We start from the raw sequence: 21,090 nt of genomic DNA on the forward strand, positions 1-21,090 counted from the left end.
GTCCACCTGTCTGCGTGTCTACCTGTCTGCGTGTCTACCTGTCTGCGTGTCCGCCTGTCTGCGTGTCTGCCTGTCTGCATGTCTACCTGTCTGCGTGTCTACCTGTCTGCGTGTCTACCTTTCTGCCTGTCTGCGTGCCTGCGTGTCTGCCTGTCTGCGTGTCTACCTGTCTGCGTGTCTGTCTGTCTGTCTGCCTGGTTGCCTGTCTGCCTGTCTGTGTGTCTGCCTGTCTGTCTGCCTGGTTGCCTGTCTGCCTGTCTGTGTGTCTGCCTGTCTGCCTGGTTGCCTGTCTGCCTGTCTGTCTACCTGTCTGTCTGCCTGTCTGTCTGTCTGTCTGCCTGTCTGCCTGGTTGCCTGTCTGTGTGTCTGCCTGTCTGCGTGTCTGCCTGTCTGTCTGTCTGCCTGTCTGCCTGTCTGTCTCTGGCCGGTTACTACATTGCAAAAGCCGGGCCGTATAGAATGAGTTCTAATCTAAGATCACTTCTACATGTTGGTTCCCTGGACACAGATGAAGCCTTTTCTTGGATTAAGTCCAATGGACTTTATCTATTGAGAGAGCAGTCCAGGACTGGGCCTTATCCGAGTCGGGGAAACCAGCCTCTTAAATGTAGGATTGGGGTTCATTGGCAAGGGGTCAGGGGTTAGAGGTCAAGGATTACAGGTCAAGATAAAGTAGTAAAGGATGTAAATATAAAAAATGGGAATACCCACTGCCATTCTCAGATATTAACACACACCTTCCCTCCCTACAAGTAGACAGACCAGTATATGACGTTGAAGAAGAGGAAACTGAAGGGGAACAGAGCACGTGCGTACAGGTCGATGCGTTTGGCTGCAGCGGGGATGACAGGTTTAGGGGGCGGGGCTTTCTTGTTGTTCTTGGCCTGTGATTTGCCGGTTGCCCCGGTAACCTCAATGGGCTTGCCATAGCAGTCAAAGTTAGAAAGCTCAAAGTCTCTGGGGAGAGATCCCACGATGCTGAAGTCATTAGAGCGGAGGTCTGACTTAGATGTACACACCTTCTTACAGCGGGTCTCCACCACCTACAGACACAGACAGACACACCAGTTAGTAATGTTAGGACAGCAGTAAAAGAGAGATGTGTAGTGTCCCCTTGCTGTCCCCAGTCCACCTGACTGTGCTGCTGCTCCAGTTTCAACTGTTCTGCCTTATTATTATACGACCATGCTGGTCATTTATGAACATTTGAACATCTTGGCCATGTTCTGTTATAATCTCCACCCGGCACAGCCAGAAGAGGACTGGCCACCCCACATAGCCTGGTTCCTCTCTAGGTTTCTTCCTAGGTTTTGGCCTTTCTAGGGAGTTTTTCCTAGCCACCGTGCTTCTACACCTGCATTGCTTGCTGTTTGGGGTTTTAGGCTGGGTTTCTGTACAGCACTTTGAGATATCAGCTGATGTATGAAGGGCTATATAAATAAATTTGATTTGATTTGATTTGATTTGATGTGTAGGAAGTAAATGATCAGGAGAGAGAGAGTGATAGAGAGAGAGTTATAGAGAGAGACTGATAGAGAGAGCAATGTTGGGAACATCCTTTAAATTGTATTGTACGTTTCCTCAGTGAAAACAATGTTCTGAGCAAATATCAAATTGGCTTTTCACCAAATTACTGTAAACGACAGACCACGTATTCACCCTGCACACCCTAAATGACAGACCACGTATTCACCCTGCACACCCTAAATGACAGACCATGTATTCACCCTGCACACCCTAAACGACAGACCACGTATTCACCCTGCACACCCTAAACAACAGACCACGTATTCACCCTGCACACCCTAAATGACAGACCACGTATTCACCCTGCACACCCTAAACGACAGACCACGTATTCACCCTGCACACCCTAAATGACAGACCACGTATTCACCCTGCACACACTAAACGACAGACCACTTATTCACCCTGCACACCCTAAACGACAGACCATTTATTCACCCTGCACACCCTAAATGACAGACCACGTATTCACCCTGCACACTCTAAATGACTAACAAACAAACCAAAACATTTTCATGCTTTGTTGATTTAAAAAAAGATTTCAACTCAATTTGGCATCAGGGTCTGCTATACAAACTGATGGAAAGTGGTGTTGGGGTAAAAACACACGACATTATAAAACTCATGTACATAAACAAGTGTGTAGTTAAAATTGGCAAGAAACACACATTTCTTCCCACAGAGCGGTGAGACAGGGATGCAGTTTAAGCCCCACCCTCTTCAACATATATATCAACGAATTGGCGAGGGCGCTTGTCACGTTCTGACCGTTTGTTTTTCTATGATTTGGGTATTTCTATGTTTCGGCCTAGTATGGTTCTCAATAAGAGGCTGGTGTCATTAGTTGTCTCTGATTGAGAATCATACTTAGGTAGCCTGGGTTTCACTGTGTGTTGGTGGGTGTTTGTTCCTGTCTCTGTGTTTGCACCAGACAGGACTGTTTTGGGTTTCGTTCATTCCACGGTTATTGTTTTTTGTATTCAGTTGTTCATGTGTCCATTTTCGTATTAAAAGAACCATGGACACTTACCACGCCGCATATTGGTCCTCTGATCCTTTTCGCCTCTCCTCTTCGGAAGAAGAGGAGTAAATCCCTTACAGAAACACACCAACCAAGGACCAAGCGGCGTGGTAAAAGACAGCGACGACAGCAGCAGCAGCAGCAACAACAGCGGCCAGCATCACAGGACTCCTGGACATGGGAGGAGATACTGAACGGAGAGGGACCCTGGGCACAGGCTGGGGAATATCGCCACCCCAAAGCAGAGCTGGAGGCAGCGAAAGCTGAGCGGCGGCGATATGAGGAGGCAGCACGGCAGTGTGACAGGTACGAGAGGCAGCCCCCAAATTTTTTTTGGGGGGGGGCACACGAGGTGTGGAGCTAAGCCAGGTAGCAGACCTGAGCTCACTCTTTTATTTTTTTTTTATTTCACCTTTATTTAACCAGGTAGGCTAGTTGAGAACAAGTTCTCATTTGCAACTGCGACCTGGCCAAGATAAAGCATAGCAGTGTGAGCATACAACAAAGAGTTACACATGGAGTAAACAATTAACAAGTCAATAACACAGTAGAAAACGAAGGGGGGGTCTATATACAATGTGTGCAAAAGGCATGAGGTAGGCAAATAATTACAATTTTGCAGATTAACACTGGAGTGATAAAAGATCAGATGGTCATGTACAGGTAGAGATATTGGTGTGCAGAAGAGCAGAAAAGTAAATAAATAGAAACAGTACGGGGATGAGGTAGGTGAAAAGGGTGGGCTATTTACCAATAGACTATGTACAGCTGCAGCGATCGGTTAGCTGCTCAGATAGCTGATGTTTGAAGTTGGTGAGGGAGATAAAAGTCTCCAACTTCAGCGATTTTTGCAATTCGTTCCAGTCACAGGCAGCAGAGTACTGGAACGAAAGGCGGCCAAATGAGGTGTTGGCTTTAGGGATGATCAGTGAGATACACCTGCTGGAGCGCGTGCTACGGATGGGTGTTGCCATCGTGACCAGTGAGCTGAGATAAGGCGGAGCTTTACCTAGCATAGACTTGTAGATGACCTGGAGCCAGTGGGTCTGGCGACGAATATGTAGCGAGGGCCAGCCGACTAGAGCATACAAGTCGCAGTGGTGGGTAGTATAAGGTGCTTTAGTGACAAAACGGATGGCACTGTGATAGACTGCATCCAGTTTGCTGAGTAGAGTGTTGGAAGCCATTTTGTAGATGACATCGCCGAAGTCGAGGATCGGTAGGATAGTCAGTTTTACTAGGGTAAGCTTGGCGGCTTGAGTGAAGGAGGCTTTGTTGCGGAATAGAAAGCCGACTCTTGATTTGATTTTCGATTGGAGATGTTTGATATGAGTCTGGAAGGAGAGTTTGCGGTCTAGCCAGACACCTAGGTACTTATAGACGTCCACATATTCTAGGTCGGAACCATCCAGGGTGGTGATGCTAGTCGGGCATGCAGGTGCAGGCAGCGACCGGTTGAAAAGCATGCATTTGGTCTTACTAGCGTTTAAGAGCAGTTGGAGGCCACGGAAGGAGTGTTGTATGGCATTGAAGCTTGTTTGGAGGTTAGATAGCACAGTGTCCAGAGACGGGCCGAAAGTATATAGAATGGTGTCGTCTGCGTAGAGGTGGATCAGGGAATCGCCCGCAGCAAGAGCAACATCATTGATATACACAGAGAAAAGAGTCGGCCCGAGAATTGAACCCTGTGGCACCCCCATAGAGACTGCCAGAGGACCGGACAGCATGCCCTCCGATTTGACACACTGAACTCTGTCTGCAAAGTAATTGGTGAACCAGGCAAGGCAGTCATCCAAAAAACCGAGGCTACTGAGTCTGCCAATAAGAATATGGTGATTGACAGAGTCGAAAGCCTTGGCGAGGTCGATGAAGACGGCTGCACAGTACTGTCTTTTATCGATGGCGGTTATGATGTCGTTTAGTACCTTGAGTGTGGCTGAGGTGCACCCATGACCGGCTCGGAAACCAGATTGCACAGCGGAGAAGGTACGGTGGGATTCGAGATGGTCAGTGACCTGTTTGTTGACTTGGCTTTCGAAGACCTTAGATAGGCAGGGCAGGATGGATATAGGTCTGTAACAGTTTGGGTCCAGGGTGTCTCCCCCTTTGAAGAGGGGGATGACTGCGGCAGCTTTCCAATCCTTGGGGATCTCAGAGGAGATGAAAGAGAGGTTGAACAGGCTGGTAATAGGGGTTGCGACAATGGTGGCAGATAGTTTCAGAAATAGAGGGTCCAGATTGTCAAGCCCAGCTGATTTGTACGGGTCCAGGTTTTGCAGCTCTTTCAGAACATCTGCTATCTGGATTTGGGTAAAGGAGAACCTGGAGAGGCTTGGGCGAGGAGCTGCGGGGGGGGCGGAGCTGTTGGCCGAGGTTGAAGTAGCCAGGCGGAAGGCATGGCCAGCCGTTGAGAAATGCTTATTGAAGTTTTCGATAATCATGGATTTATCAGTGGTGACCGTGTTACCTAGCCTCAGTGCAGTGGGCAGCTGGGAGGAGGTGCTCTTGTTCTCCATGGACTTCACAGTGTCCCAGAACTTTTTGGAGTTGGAGCTACAGGATGCAAACTTCTGCCTGAAGAAGCTGGCCTTAGCTTTCCTGACTGACTGCGTGTATTGGTTCCGGACTTCCCTGAACAGTTGCATATCACGGGGACTATTCGATGCTATTGCAGTCCGCCACAGGATGTTTTTGTGCTGGTCGAGGGCAGTCAGGTCTGGGGTGAACCAAGGGCTGTATCTGTTCTTAGTTCTGCATTTTTTGAACGGAGCATGCTTATCTAAAATGGTGAGGAAGTTACTTTTAAAGAATGACCAGGCATCCTCAACTGACGGGATGAGGTCAATGTCCTTCCAGGATACCCGGGCCAGGTCGATTAGAAAGGCCTGCTCACAGAAGTGTTTTAGGGAGCGCTTGACAGTGATGAGGGGTGGTCGTTTGACTGCGGCTCCGTAGCGGATACAGGCAATGAGGCAGTGATCGCTGAGATCCTGGTTGAAGACAGCGGAGGTGTATTTGGAGGGCCAGTTGGTCAGGATGACGTCTATGAGGGTGCCCTTGTTTACAGAGTTAGGGTTGTACCTGGTGGGTTCCTTGATGATTTGTGTGAGATTGAGGGCATCTAGCTTAGATTGTAGGACTGGCGGGGTGTTAAGCATATCCCAGTTTAGGTCACCTAACAGAACAAACTCTGAAGCTAGATGGGGGGCGATCAATTCACAAATGGTGTCCAGGGCACAGCTGGGAGCTGAGGGGGGTCGGTAGCAGGCGGCAACCGTGAGAGACTTATTTCTGGAGAGAGTAATTTTCAAAATTAGTAGTTCGAACTGTTTGGGTATGGACCTGGAAAGTATGACATTACTTTGCAGGCCATCTCTGCAGTAAACTGCAACTCCTCCCCCTTTGGCAGTTCTATCTTGACGGAAGATGTTATAGTTGGGTATGGAAATCTCTGAATTTTTGGTGGCCTTCCTGAGCCAGGATTCAGACACAGCAAGGACATCAGGGTTAGCAGAGTGTGCTAAAGCAGTGAGTAAGACAAACTTAGGGAGGAGGCTTCTGATGTTGACATGCATGAAACCAAGGCTTTTTCGAACACAGAAGTCAACAAATGAGGGTGCCTGGGGACATGCAGGGCCTGGGTTTACCTCCACATCACCCGCGGAACAGAGAAGGAGTAGTATGAGGGTGCGGCTAAAGGCTATCAAAACTGGTCGCCTAGAGCGTTGGGGACAGAGAATAAGAGGAGCTATAGGGCAGCCCCCCGAGAGTGTCATGCGAGTGCGGGCATCGAGCCAGGACATATGGTGCCTGCTCAGCGGGTCTGGTCGCTGGTACGCAGTTTTGGTCCAGGGTATCCTGCGCCGGCTCTGCGTGCTGTGTCTCCGGGGCGCTGGGAGGGTGCAGTGCGTCCTCTGCCTGCGCTCCGCTCGTGCCGGGAAAATGTGGGAGTGGAGCATAAGGGAGAGGGTCGCGTAGTAAGCACTAGATCTCCCGTGCTTACCCACAGCCCAGTTCAACCTGTGCCTGCACTCTGGAGGGTCCGGGCTAGAGTAGCCTGGGGAAGTGGTGCCAAGGCTGCACACCAGAGCTCCAGTGCTCCCCCACAGCCCGGTCCTTCAGGTGCCTCCTCCTAACACCAAGCCTCCTGAAGGTCTCCCCAGCCTGGTGGTTCCTGTGGCAGCCCCACGCACCAGGCTGTCTCTCTGTCTCCTCCCTGCAGGTGGTCCTGTCTGTCCGGCGCTGCTGCCGGAGTCTCCCGCCTGTTCGGCGCTGCTGCCGGAGTCTCCCGCATGTCCGGCGCTGCTGCCGGAGTCTCCCGCCTGTCCGGCGCTGCTGCCGGAGTCTGAGGCGCCAGAGCCCCTCAGCCCAGAGGCGCCAGAACTTCCGCCCCTCTATCCCGAGCTGCCCCTCTGTCCAGAGCTCCCGCCCCTCTGTCCCGAGCTCCCGCCCCTCTGTCCCGAGCTCCCGCCCCTCTGTCCCAAACTCCCGCCCCTCTGTCCCGAGCTCCCGCCCCTCTGTCCCGAGCTCCCGCCCCTCTGTCCCGAGCTCCCGCCCCTCTGTCCCGAGCTCCCGCCCCTCTGTCCCGAGCTGCCCCTCTGTCCAGTGGGGTCATTGAGAAGGGTGGCCATGGTTAGAAAGCCACGAAGGCGGACAATAAGGCAGACTAAGACGATGGTGAAGTGGGGTCCGCGTCCTGCGCCAGAGCCGCCACCGCGGACAGACGCCCACCCAGACCCTCCCCTATAGGTTAAGGTTTTGCGGCCGGAGTCCGCACCCTTGGGGGAGGGGGGGGGGGTACTGTCACGTTCTGACCTTTATTTCCTTTATTTTGTCATTATTTAGTAGGGTCAGGGCGTGAGTTGGGGTGGGCAGTCTATGTTTGTTTTTCTAGGATTTGGGTATTTCTATGTTTCGGCCTAGTATGATTCTCAATCAGAGGCAGGTGTCATTACAGCACTAGAACAGTCTGCAGCACCCGGCCTCACCCTATTAGAATGAATCTGAAGTCAAATGTCTAGTGTTTGCTGATGATCTGGTGCTTCTGTCAACAACCAAGGAGCACCTACAGCAGCACATAGATCTTCTGCACAGATTCTGACAGACCTGTTCCCTGACAGACCTGGGCCCTGTCAGACCTGGGCTCTGACAGTAAATCTCAGTAAGACACAAATAATGGTTTTCCAAAAAAGGTCCAGTCACCAGGACCACGAATACAAATTCCATCTAGACACCGTTGCCCACGAGCACACAAAAAAACTATACATACCTCGGCCTAAACATCAGTAAGACAAAAAATTATGGTGTTCCAGTTGCCAGGACCACCAATGTGATGTATTGTTGTTTCTACCTTCTTGCCCTTTGTGATGCTACCATGTTGTGCTGCTGTCTGGGCCCAATAATGTTTCTACCATGTTCTGCTGCTGTCTGGGCCCAATAATGTTTCTACCATGTTGTGCTGCTGCCATGTTGTGCTGCTGCCTGGGCCCAATAATGTTTGTACCATGTTGTGCTGCTGCCATGTTGTGCTGCTGCCTGGGCCCAATAATGTTTGTACCATGTTGTGCTGCTGCCATGTTGTGCTGCTGCCATGTTGTGCTGCTGCCTGGGCCCAATAATGTTTGTACCATGTTGTGCTGCTGCCATGTTGTGCTGCTGTCTGGGCCCAATAATGTTTGTACCATGTTGTGCTGCTGCCATGTTGTGCTGCTGCCATGTTGTGCTGCTGCCTGGGCCCAATAATGTTTCTACCATGTTGTGCTGCTGCCATGTTGTGCTGCTGCCTGGGCCCAATAATGTTTGTACCATGTTGTGCTGCTTCCATGTTGTGCTGCTGCCTGGGCCCAATAATGTTTGTACCATGTTGTGCTGCTGCCATGTTGTGCTGCTGTCTGGGCCCAATAATGTTTGTACCATGTTTTGTGCTGCTACCTTGTTGTGCTGCTACCATGTTGTGCTGCTACCTTGTTGTGCTGCTGTCTGGGCCCAATAATGTTTGTACCATGTTGTGCTGCTACCATGTTGTGCTGCTACCATGTTGTGCTGCTGCCATGTTGTGCTGCTACCATGTTGTGCTGCTGCCATGTTGTGCTGCTACCATGTTGTGCTGCTGTCTGTGCCCAATAATGTTTGTACCATGTTTTGTGCTGCTACCATGTTGTGCTGCTACCATGTTGTGCTGCTGCCATGTTGTGCTGCTACCATGTTGTGCTGCTGTCTGTGCCCAATAATGTTTGTACCATGTTGTTCTGCTACCATGTTGTGCTGCTGTCTGTGCCCAATAATGTTTGTACCATGTTTTGTGCTGCTACCATGTTGTGCTGCTACCTTGTTGTGCTGATGCCATGTTGTGATGCTACTATGTTGTTGTCTTATGTCTCTCTTTATGTAGTGTTGTGGTGTCTCCCTTGTTGGGATGTGAGTTTTGTCCTATTTCTGTTATATAATTTTTTTTTAAACCCCCATCCATGCAGGAGGCCTTTTGGTCATTGTAAATAAGAATTTGTTCTTAACTGACTTGTATAGTTAAATAAAGGTTAACAAAAAAAATACAAATTCCATCTAGGTTCTGTTGCCCACGAGCATACACAAAAAACTATACATACCTCGACCTAAACATCAGCGTCACAAGTCATTTCCACAAACCTGTGAACGATCTGAGAGACAAGGCAAGAAGGGCTTTCTATGCCATCAAAAGAAACATACCATTTTACATACCAATTAGGATCTGGCAAAAAATATTTGAATACCGCGATACCGGTTTATCCCACTAGGGAACCTCATGTGATTTTAAACTGTTTAATGAAAGGGAACCCAATTCCCTTTAAAGTTAACTAAGTCATTGGCCCGGGACAGCCCCTTTCTGCTGTTAGGAATATAACCCCCACCAGGAGCAATTCCCTTCAGACCAGCTTACCTCGATAACCGAGAGGGCTAAGGTTTCAGACCAGCTTACCTCGATAACCGAGAGGGCTAAGGTTTCAGACCAGCTTACCTCGATAACCGAGGGGGCTAAGGTTTCAGACCAGCTTACCTCGATAACCGAGAGGGCTAAGGTTTGAGCCGGTTTAGCCCACTAGGGCACATTCCCCTATCATTTCCTTGTATCCATATCTACTTGTTTGTTTGTGCATTTCTGTTATTATTTAGTTAATAAATTATTAAGACAATTGATGTATGGATGACTCATAGTGAAGACTGGGTTTGTGCAGATAAACAACAATTTATGATGTTTGGAATGAGACTAATGTGAGGTAAAGAATAATTCATTAATTAGAAGACTAATTGATCAGATATTAAAATATCTGAAGAGTTATATTAGGAAAATTATAACTTTGTAATGTGAAGATTCTCCTTGGTGCCCCGACTTCCTAGTTAATTACATCTACCTGATTAGTTAATCACGTAATAATAATTACAGAGAATTGATTTGATAAACTAAATAAGTCTTCAGTTTAATGATGCCAAAGACACGACATGTCCAATCGATTGAATTGACCACAGGTGGACTCCAATCAAGTTGTAGAAAGATCTCAAGTGTATTTTCTGTTATTTAATCAATTTCAGAAAAACTAAATGTGGAAAAAGTCAAGGTCTGAATAGTTTCTGAAGGCACTGTATTTCCCTGAGATTACACAGATACACAAAGAATTAGAAAACAAATGTAATTTATTAAACCCCCACATCTATTGGGTGAAATACCACAGTGTGCCTTCACAGCAGAAAGAGTTGTGACCTGTTGCCAAAAGGAAAGAGCAACCAGTGAAGAACAAAACTTTGTAAATACCCGAATGGTGCAGTGGTCTAAGAGACTGCATTTCAGTGCAAGAGGTGTCACTGCAGTACCTGGTTTGAATCCAGGCTGCATCACATCGGTCGTGATTGGACAGTTGTCTGGGGTAGGCTGTCAATGTAAATATGGATATTTTCTTAACTGACTTGCTTGCCTAGTTAAATAAATGTTTATTTTCCCTTTTGTATTTTAACTATGTGTACATTGTTACAACACTGTATATAGACATAATATAACATTTGAAATCTCTCTATTATTTTGGAACTTTTGAGTGTAATATTTACTGTTAACTTTTTATTGTTTATTTCATGTTTGATTATCCATTTCACTTGCTTTGTCAACACACACGGTTATGAAGTCAGGGCTCTGAGCTGCCTAACGATACTCTACTGCAATTACAGTATACCCATCTCTAGATCCACACACACACACAAGGTAGAGTAGTCTTGCCTGCAGAGTGCTAACGTGATGAATGGGCGTTCCTCCGGTCCCATTGACAGTGTTAGTTTTAGAAGGAGTCTTCTTCCCCTCTTTCTCTCTCAGAGCCTTCTCTTTAGATGCCATCTTAGACTTCTCCTCCTCTATACGCCTAGGACTGTTTAACATGACCTGGGGGAGGGAGGGAAGGAGGGAGGAGGGAGGGAGGGAGGAGAGAGGGGGAGGGAGGGAGGGAGGGGGGAGGAGGGAGGAGAGGGAGGGAGGAGAGAGGGGGAGGGAGGGAGGGAGGGGGAGGAGGGAGGAGAGGGAGGGAGGAGAGAGGGGGAGGGAGGGAGGGAGGAGAGAGGGGGAGGGAGGGAGGGGGAGGAGGAGGGAGGAGAGGGAGGGAGGGGGGGAGGAGGGAGGGAGGGAGGGAGGGAGGGAGGGAGGGAGGGAGGGAGGGAGGGAGGGAGGGAGGGAGGGAGGGAGGGAGGAGAAAGGGGGAGGGAGGGAGGGAGGGAGGGGGGAGGAGGGAGGGAGGGAGGAGAGAGGGGGAGGGAGGGAGGGAGGGGGAGGAGGGAGGAGAGGGATGGAGGAGAGAGGGGGAGGGAGGGAGGGAGGAGAGAGGGGGAGGGAGGGAGGGAGGGAGGGAGGGAGGGAGGGGGAGGAGGAGGGAGGAGAGGGAGGGAGGGGGGAGGAGGGAGGGAGGGAGGGAGGGGAGGAGGGAGGAGAGGGAGGGAGGAGAGAGGGGGAGGGAGGGAGGGAGGGAGGAGAGAGGGGGAGGGAGGGAGGGAGGGAGATGGGGGAGGGAGGGGGAGGAGGAGGGAGGAGAGGGAGGGAGGGGGGAGGAGGGAGGGAGGGAGGGAGGAGAAAGGGGGAGGGAGGGAGGGAGGGAGGGGGGGGAGGGAGGAGAGGGAGGGAGGGAGGGAGGAGGGAGGGAGGGAGGGAGGAGAGAGGGGGAGGGAGGGAGGGAGGGGGAGGAGGGAGGAGAGGGAGGGAGGAGAGAGGGGGAGGGAGGGAGGGAGGGAGGAGAGAGGGGGAGGGAGGGAGGGAGGGAGGGAGGGAGGGAGGGAGGGAGGGAGGGAGGGAGGGAGGGAGGGAGGGAGGGAGGGAGGGAGGGAGGGGGAGGAGGAGGGAGGAGAGGGAGGGAGGGGGGAGGAGGGAGGGAGGGAGGGAGGGAGGAGAAAGGGGGAGGGAGGGAGGGAGGGGGAGGAGGGAGGAGAGGGAGGGAGGGAGGGAGGAGAGGGAGGGAGGGAGGGGGGAGGAGGGAGGGAGGGAGGAGAGAGGGGGAGGGAGGGAGGGAGGGAGGGAGGAGGGGGAGGAGAGAGGGGGAGGGAGGAGAGAGGGAGGGGGAGGGGTGGGGGGAGAGAGGAGAGGGAGGGGGAGGGAGGAGAGAGAGAGAGAGGGGGAGAGAGCAAGAGAGAGAGAGAGAGGGGGAGAGAGCGAGAGAGAGAGAGAGAGAGAGAGAGAGAGAGAGAGGAGAGGAGAGAGAGAGAGAGACAGACAGACAGACAGACAGACAGACAGACAGACAGACAGACAGACAGACAGACAGACAGACAGAGAAACAGGGAGAGTTTTTGTTATTTCATTGAATTTAATTGTGAACATTGTCTGTGTAAACACTGTCTGTGTGTCTGACCTGCACCACTGCGTACTCCACCACACACCATGTAATCACTGTCTGTGTGTCTGACCTGCACCACTGCGTACTCCACCACACACCATGTAATCACTGTCTGTGTGTCTGACCTGCACCACTGCGTACTCCACCACACACCATGTAATCACTGTCTGTGTCTGACCTGCACCACTGCGTACTCCACCACACACCATGTAATCACTGTCTGTGTGTCTGACCTGCACCACTGCATACTCCACCACACACCATGTAATCACTGTCTGTGTGTCTGTGTGTCTGTGTGTCTGACCTGCACCACTGCGTACTCCACCACACACCATGTAATCACTGTCTGTGTGTCTGTGTGGCTGTGTGTCTGACCTGCACCACTGCGTACTCCACCAGTGAAGCAAAGCCGAACAGCAGACATGCGATGAGCCAGATGTCTATCGCCTTCACATAGGAGACTTTAGGAAGCGCTGACGCCAGAGACATGGACTCACTGGACAGGGACAGGACAGACAGGATACCTAGAGAGACAGACAGAGACATTAGAGACATTAGAGACAGACAGACAGACTAAATACAGACTAAAGACGGACAGACAAAGACAGAGACAGAAAGACAGAGAGACAGCGACATTAGAGACAGACAGATCTATTGATGTCATGGTATGATGATGTCAAGATATCATATAGTGATGATGTCATGATCGTCTCCCAGACTGACCTGCTGACAGCCCTCTGGATGGATGGACAGATGGACGGATGGACAGGGACGGATGGATAGATGGATAGACTAGGCCTACAAATAGACATAGGGGGGAGGGACAACCAGATGAGAAGATAACCTGGTCCAGAACAAACCTCTTCCACGGTAGGGTTAAAGGTTACAGATCATACCCAGAGGAACCCTGGCAGCGCTGGCGTCAGGGTTGATCCAGAAGGACAGCCAGGAGAGAACCACGATGAGAAGGGTGGGGGCGTAGACTCCCATCATGTAGAAGCCCACCTGTCTCCTTAATGTAAAGATCACCTCCACACAGGTGTAGTAACCTACACACACACACACACACACACACACACACACACACACACACACACACACACACACACACACACACACACACACACACACACACACGCACGCACGCACGCACACACACACACACACACACACAGGGTTATGGATCTTCATAAGAAGTCTACAGCTTTAAACAGGTTTTTTTACAATCACTTTGGAAATAATTTCAGAACCTTGATGTCATTTTTTAAAACTATGGACACAAAACTCACAACCGATGATCAAAATGCAATTTTTTCAAAACTCTGGACACTTTTTCCAATTGCTTGGATACAATACACATAAAGCTAAGATCATTTGTTCATTGAACTAAAATCACCTGTTCAAAATGACACAACTTAACATCAAAGTATTACCATTTCAAAATGTAATTCACACATTACATCTGAAATGACTGTTTATTCATGTCATTACAATGATCTAACTATCAACTGATACAACTGCTCAACATGATAAGTAACTGTTGCGTTACTCTTAGTTTTACAGTAAGCAAGGTGAGGGACACTGCAGTGATGTTTTACAGTAAGCCAGGTGAGGAACACTGCAGTGATGTTTTACAGTAAGCCAGGTGAGGAACACTGCAGTGATGTTTTACAGTAAGCCAGGTGAGGAACACTGCAGTGATGTTTTACAGTAAGCCAGGTGAGGAACACTGCAGTGATGTTTTACAGTAAGCCAGGTGAGGAACACTGCAGCGATGTTTTACAGTAAGCCAGGTGAGGAACACTGCAGTGATGTTTTACAGTAAGCCAGGTGAGGAACACTGCAGCGATGTTTTACAGTAAGCCAGGTGAGGAACACTGCAGTGATGTTTTACAGTAAGCCAGGTGAGGAACACTGCAGCGATGTTTTACAGTAAGCCAGGTGAGGAACACTGCAGTGATGTTTTACAGTAAGCCAGGTGAGGAACACTGCAGCGATGTTTTTACAGTAAGCCAGGTGAGGAACACTGCAGTGATGTTTTACAGTAAGCCAGGTGAGGAACACTGCAGCGATGTTTTACAGTAAGCCAGGTGAGGAACACTGCAGTGATGTTTTACAGTAAGCCAGGTGAGGAACACTGCAGTGATGTTTTACAGTAAGCCAGGTGAGGAACACTGCAGTGATGTTTTACAGTAAGCCAGGTGAGGAACACTGCAGCGATGTTTTACAGTAAGCCAGGTGAGGAACACTGCAGTGATGTTTTACAGTAAGCCAGGTGAGGAACACTGCAGCGATGTTTTACAGTAAGCCAGGTGAGGAACACTGCAGTGATGTTTTACAGTAAGCCAGGTGAGGAACACTGCAGTGATGTTTTACAGTAAGCCAGGTGAGGAACACTGCAGTGATGTTTTACAGTAAGCCAGGTGAGGAACACTGCAGTGATGTTTTACAGTAAGCCAGGTGAGGAACACTGCAGTGATGTTTTACAATAAGCCAGGTGAGGAACACTGCAGTGATGTTTTACAATAAGCCAGGTGAGGAACACTGCAGTGATGTTTTACAGTAAGCCAGGTGAGGAACACTGCAGTGATGTTTTACAGTAAGCCAGGTGAGGAACACTGCAGTGATGTTTTACAGTAAGCCAGGTGAGGAACACTGCAGTGATGTTTTACAGTAAGCCAGGTGAGGAACACTGCAGTGATGTTTTACAGTAAGCCAGGTGAGGAACACTGCAGTGATGTTTTACAGTAAGCCAGGTGAGGAACACTGCAGTGATGTTTTACAGTAAGCCAGGTGAGGAACACTGCAGTGATGTTTACAGTAAGCCAGGTGCGGAACACTGCAGTGATGTTTTACAGTAAGCCAGGTGAGGAACACTGCAGCGATGTTTTACAGTAAGCCAGGTGAGGAACACTGCAGTGATGTTTTACAGTAAGCCAGGTGAGGAACACTGCAGTGATGTTTTACAGTAAGCCAGGTGAGGAACACTGTAGTTGACTTTAACAGTTTTTTATTTTTTTGTAGCTAATTATTTTTGCTTTGATTCAAAGAAACCTATGTTGTGATTTTATTGTATTTCATCAATAAATGTCATATTTTGTTCAATGATTCCACTGTGTCTGTAGTATTCTCTCTACTAGTCCTTTTACAGTGATGTATTTACGTGTAGTACCATAATGAAACATCTATCACATATTTTGTACTACATTATTTAATGATTGAACGAACAATGACACAGTGAAACTATTGGTATCTTGTGTGTGGGTGATCTAAATGAATGTTCCTATGGTATTTCATGATAAATAAGTTATTTGAACCGATGATTCTGCAAGTCACCTGTGTGTGTGTGTGTGTGTGTGTGTGTGTATGTGTATGTGTATGTGTATGTGTATGTGTATGTGTATGTGTGTATGTGTGTGTATGTGTGTGTGTGTGTGTGTGTGTGTGTGTGTGTGTGTGTGTGTGTGTGTGTGTGTGTGTGTGTGTGTGTGTGTGTGTGTGTGTGTGTGTGTGTGTGTTACCTGTTCCTTGATAGAATTTGGTGCAGTTTCCGTACTGTATCTCTTGCTGTTTAATGTCAAACTGAGGAAGAGCGATTTCATCCATCTGGACTGGGTCTGTCATCCACATGAAGACCAGATCACTGGTGGTGTAGCCAACTATAACAACATATAATGATATATATATACTATAACAACATACAATAATATATATATACTATAACAACATACAATAATAATATAATAATATAATGATATATATATACTATGACAACATACAATAATATATATATACTATAACAACATACAATAATAATATAATAATATAATGATATATATATACTATAACAACATACAATAATAATATAATAATATAATGATATATATATACTATGACAACATACAATAATATATATATACTATAACAACATACAATAATAATATAATAATATAATGATATATATATACTATAACAACATACAATAATATATATATACTATAACAACATACAATAATAATATAATAATATAATGATATATATATACTATAACAACATACAATAATATATATATACTATAACAACATATAATAATAATATAATAATATATATATATATATATACTATAACAACATACAATAATATATATAATGATATATATATACTATAACAACATACAATAATAATATAATAATATATATATATATATATATACTATAACAACATACAATAATAATATAATGATATATATATATATATATACTATAACAACATACAATAATAATATAATAATATAATGATATATATATACTATAACAACATACAATAATAATATAATGATATATATATACTATAACAACATACAATAATAATATAATGATATATATATATATATATACTATAACAACATACAATAATAATATAATGATATATATATATACTATAACAACATACAATAATAATATAATAATATATATATACTATAACAACATACAATAATAATATAATAATATATATATATACTATAACAACATACAATAATAATATAATAATATATATATACTATAACAACATACAATAATAATATAATGATATATATATACTATAACAACATATAATAATAATATAATAATATATATATATATATATACTATAACAACATACAATAATAATATAATAATATATATATATATATACTATAACAACATACAATAATAATATAATGATATATATATACTATAACAACATACAATAATAATATAATGATATATATATATACTATAACAACATACAATAATAATATAATAATATATATATATATATACTATAACAACATACAATAATAATATAATGATATATATATACTATAACAACATACAATAATAATATAATGATATATATATACTATAACAACATACAATAATAATATAATGATATATATATACTATAACAACATATAATAATAATATAATAATATATATATATATATATACTATAACAACATACAATAATAATATAATAATATATATATATATATACTATAACAACATATAATAATAATATAATAATATATATATATATATATACTATAACAACATACAATAATAATATAATGATATATATATATATATACTATAACAACATACAATAATAATATAATGATATATATATACTATAACAACATACAATAATAATATAATGATATATATATATATATATATATACTATAACAACATATAATGATATATATATATACTATAACAACATACAATAATAATATAATAATATATATATACTATAACAACATACAATAATAATATAATGATATATATATACTATAACAACATACAATAATAATATAATGATATATATATACTATAACAACATACAATAATAATATAATGATATATATATACTATAACAACATACAATAATAATATAATAATATATATATATATATACTATAACAACATACAATAATAATATAATGATATATATATATATATATATACTATAACAACATACAATAATAATATAATGATATATATATACTATAACAACATATAATAATAATATAATGATATATATATATATATATACTATAACAACATACAATAATAATATAATGATATATATATACTATAACAACATATAATAATAATATAATGATATATATATATATATATACTATAACAACATACAATAATAATATAATAATATATATATACTATAACAACATACAATAATAATATAATAATATATATATACTATAACAACATACAATAATAATATAATAATATATATATACTATAACAACATACAATAATAATATAATAATATATATATACTATAACAACATACAATAATAATATAATAATATATATATACTATAACAACATACAATAATAATATAATAATATATATATACTATAACAACATACAATAATAATATAATAATATATATATACTATAACAACATACAATAATAATATAATAATATATATATACTATAACAACATACAATAATAATATAATGATATATATATATATATATACTATAACAACATACAATAATAATATAATAATATATATATACTATAACAACATACAATAATAATATAATGATATATATATACTATAACAACATACAATAATAATATAATGATATATATATACTATAACAACATACAATAATAATATAATAATATATATATACTATAACAACATACAATAATAATATAATGATATATATATACTATAACAACATACAATAATATATATATACTATAACAACATACAATAATAATATAATGATATATATATACTATAACAACATACAATAATATATATACTATAACAACATACAATAATATATATATACTATAACAACATACAATAATAATATAATGATATATATATACTATAACAACATACAATAATATATATATACTATAACAACATACAATAATATATATATACTATAACAACATACAATAATAATATAATGATATATACATACTATAACAACATACAATAATATATATATACTATAACAACATACAATAATAATATAATAATATACAGTGCCTTGCGAAAGTATTCGGCCCCCTTGAACTTTGCGACCTTTTGCCACATTTCAGGCTTCAAACATAAAGACATAAAACTGTATTTTTTTGTGAAGAATCAACAACAAGTGGGACACAATCATGAAGTGGAACGACATTTATTGGATATTTCAAACTTTTTTAACAAATCAAAAACTGAAAAATTGGGCGTGCAAAATTATTCAGCCCTTTTACTTTCAGTGCAGCAAACTCTCTCCAGAAGTTCAGTGAGGATCTCTGAATGATCCAATGTTGACCTAAATGACTAATGATGATAAATACAATCCACCTGTGTGTAATCAAGTCTCCGTATAAATGCACCTGCACTGTGATTAATTTCCTGGTTACACTAGAGACCATATCCGTTGCGCAAAGTTGGAGGTGTTGCTAACATTTACGACAACAAATGTAAATTTACAATAAAAGAATACTGAGTTTTCATCTTTTGAGGTTCTATTCATGAAATCTAAGCAGCCTACTAAATCACTTTTTATAGCTATTGTTTACAGGTGCCACATCTACTCCCACTCTGGCGCTCAACATTGCTGGTTTATTAACCAACAGTCCTGGCAACCCATCATTACGCACACCTGGCAACCGTCATTACACACACCTGGCAACCCTCATTACACACAGCTGCGCCCCATAATTTCACCTGGACTTCATCACTACTCTGATTACTTCCCATTTGCTTCTACACCTGCATTGCTTACTTTTGGGGTTTTAGACTGGGTTTCTGTACAGCACTTTGAGATGTCAGCTGATGTAAGAAGGGCTTTATAAATACATTTTATTTGATTCATCTTTAGCATTACTCATCAGGCAGTATTGGCTTTGTTATCATGTCCAGACGCTGCTCTTGTTTTGTATTCTCTACATGTTTGTTATTATTAAACTCACCAACGGGCGTTGGAGTGGGTTACGGCCATCTGGAAGAGAGGAGAGGAGGATCTGGTTTCCTATGAGAGGTTCATGGTTCTGTTCAGGGGGGTCTTCGATCATTCACCAGAGGGCAGAGAGAGGTGATTGCCTACTCCAACTACGGCAGGATAGCCAGACTGCTGCTGATTCCGCCCTCACCTTCATGACAGTGGCAGCATCCAGTGGATGGAATGAGCCGGCGCTCCGCACCTTATTCAGAAAAGGACTGCGCAAAGAGGGTCCAGACGGAGTTGGCATGCCGAGAGGACACCCTCTCCATGGATGCACTCATCTCAGGCAGACAACCTTCTTCAGGAGGCCAACTCCATCGCCTCTCTCTCTCCTTTGTTGACTGTTCTGAGTCAGAGCCTGAACCTAAGGAGGTAGGGGCCACAAAGTGGTCAGGAGGGACACCAGCTTCAACTGTGTCCGGTACGTTCCAATCCGGGGTCCATGAGAGCAGAGGGACGGCCCCATGATCAACCATCTCCTGGGTTAGGTGTAAGTATTCCGGCATCATCACTTTCCGCCAAACCCTTTTTAGTATAGCTTTCACTAGCAGGCTGTCCCTCGTGTTGTTTCTACAGCTCTAGTGGTCTCCGGTGCAGTGGGGAATTGTATTGATCAGGCCCTTGACTCCTCCCTGAACTTCACCTCATACCTGCTCTCCTCTCCGTTTCTGGTTCAAGCGCTGGATAATTGACCACTGGGATCGGGGACAATCACACACATCACAGCACAACTCACCCTAACCGTGGAGCACCAGAAAACCCTTCCTCATCATCAGTGCACCTGTACACAAGATCATCCTCTGCCTCCGTGGCTCCAACGCCATAACCCCACCATCTCATGGTCAAAGATGACAATCACGGACTGGGCACCTGAATGCCGGAGGACCTGCTTTCCCTTCCCCTGTAGTTCCACGTTGGTTGAGAGTCCTGTGAGAGTCCTGTGAGAGTCCTGTGGGAGTCCTGTGAGAGTCCTGTGAGAGTCCTGTGGGAGTCCTGTGGGAGTCCCGTGAGAGTCCCGTGAGAGTCCCGTGAGAGTCCCGTGAGAGTCCCGTGAGAGTCCCGTGAGAGTCCCTGTGGCCCTTCAGTCCAACATCCCGGCGGGAGGTTCTCTGTGTCACCTGTCTCCCTCCTCATCGCCCCTGGGACTGTCACCTGTCTCCCTCCTGTGCCAT

The 21,090-nt window shown here is 43.9% G+C and overlaps 1 protein-coding gene across 2 annotated transcripts in view; it reads right to left on the reverse strand.

Moving 5' to 3' along the window:
* Positions 1–323: 323 nt before the first annotated feature.
* The window catches only part of LOC109886055 (glycine receptor subunit beta), a 71,586-nt gene continuing 50,819 nt past the window's right edge, over positions 324–21,090 (reverse strand). The window contains exons 7-11 of one of the 2 annotated variants that reach the window (XM_031815986.1): positions 15,906–16,043; positions 13,281–13,433; positions 12,760–12,908; positions 10,791–10,949; positions 324–1,043 (exon numbers count right to left, since the gene is read on the reverse strand). In XM_031815986.1, coding sequence (XP_031671846.1) covers positions 747–1,043; positions 10,791–10,949; positions 12,760–12,908; positions 13,281–13,433; positions 15,906–16,043 — 896 coding nt within the window. In that variant the 3' untranslated portion in view covers positions 324–746. The remainder of the gene's footprint in view (positions 1,044–10,790; positions 10,950–12,759; positions 12,909–13,280; positions 13,434–15,905; positions 16,044–21,090) is intronic. The other variant, XM_031815987.1, reaches the window with a different exon arrangement.

Source organism: Oncorhynchus kisutch, unplaced genomic scaffold (genome assembly GCF_002021735.2).
Source record: "Oncorhynchus kisutch isolate 150728-3 unplaced genomic scaffold, Okis_V2 scaffold719, whole genome shotgun sequence".
Lineage (NCBI taxonomy): Eukaryota > Metazoa > Chordata > Actinopteri > Salmoniformes > Salmonidae > Oncorhynchus > Oncorhynchus kisutch.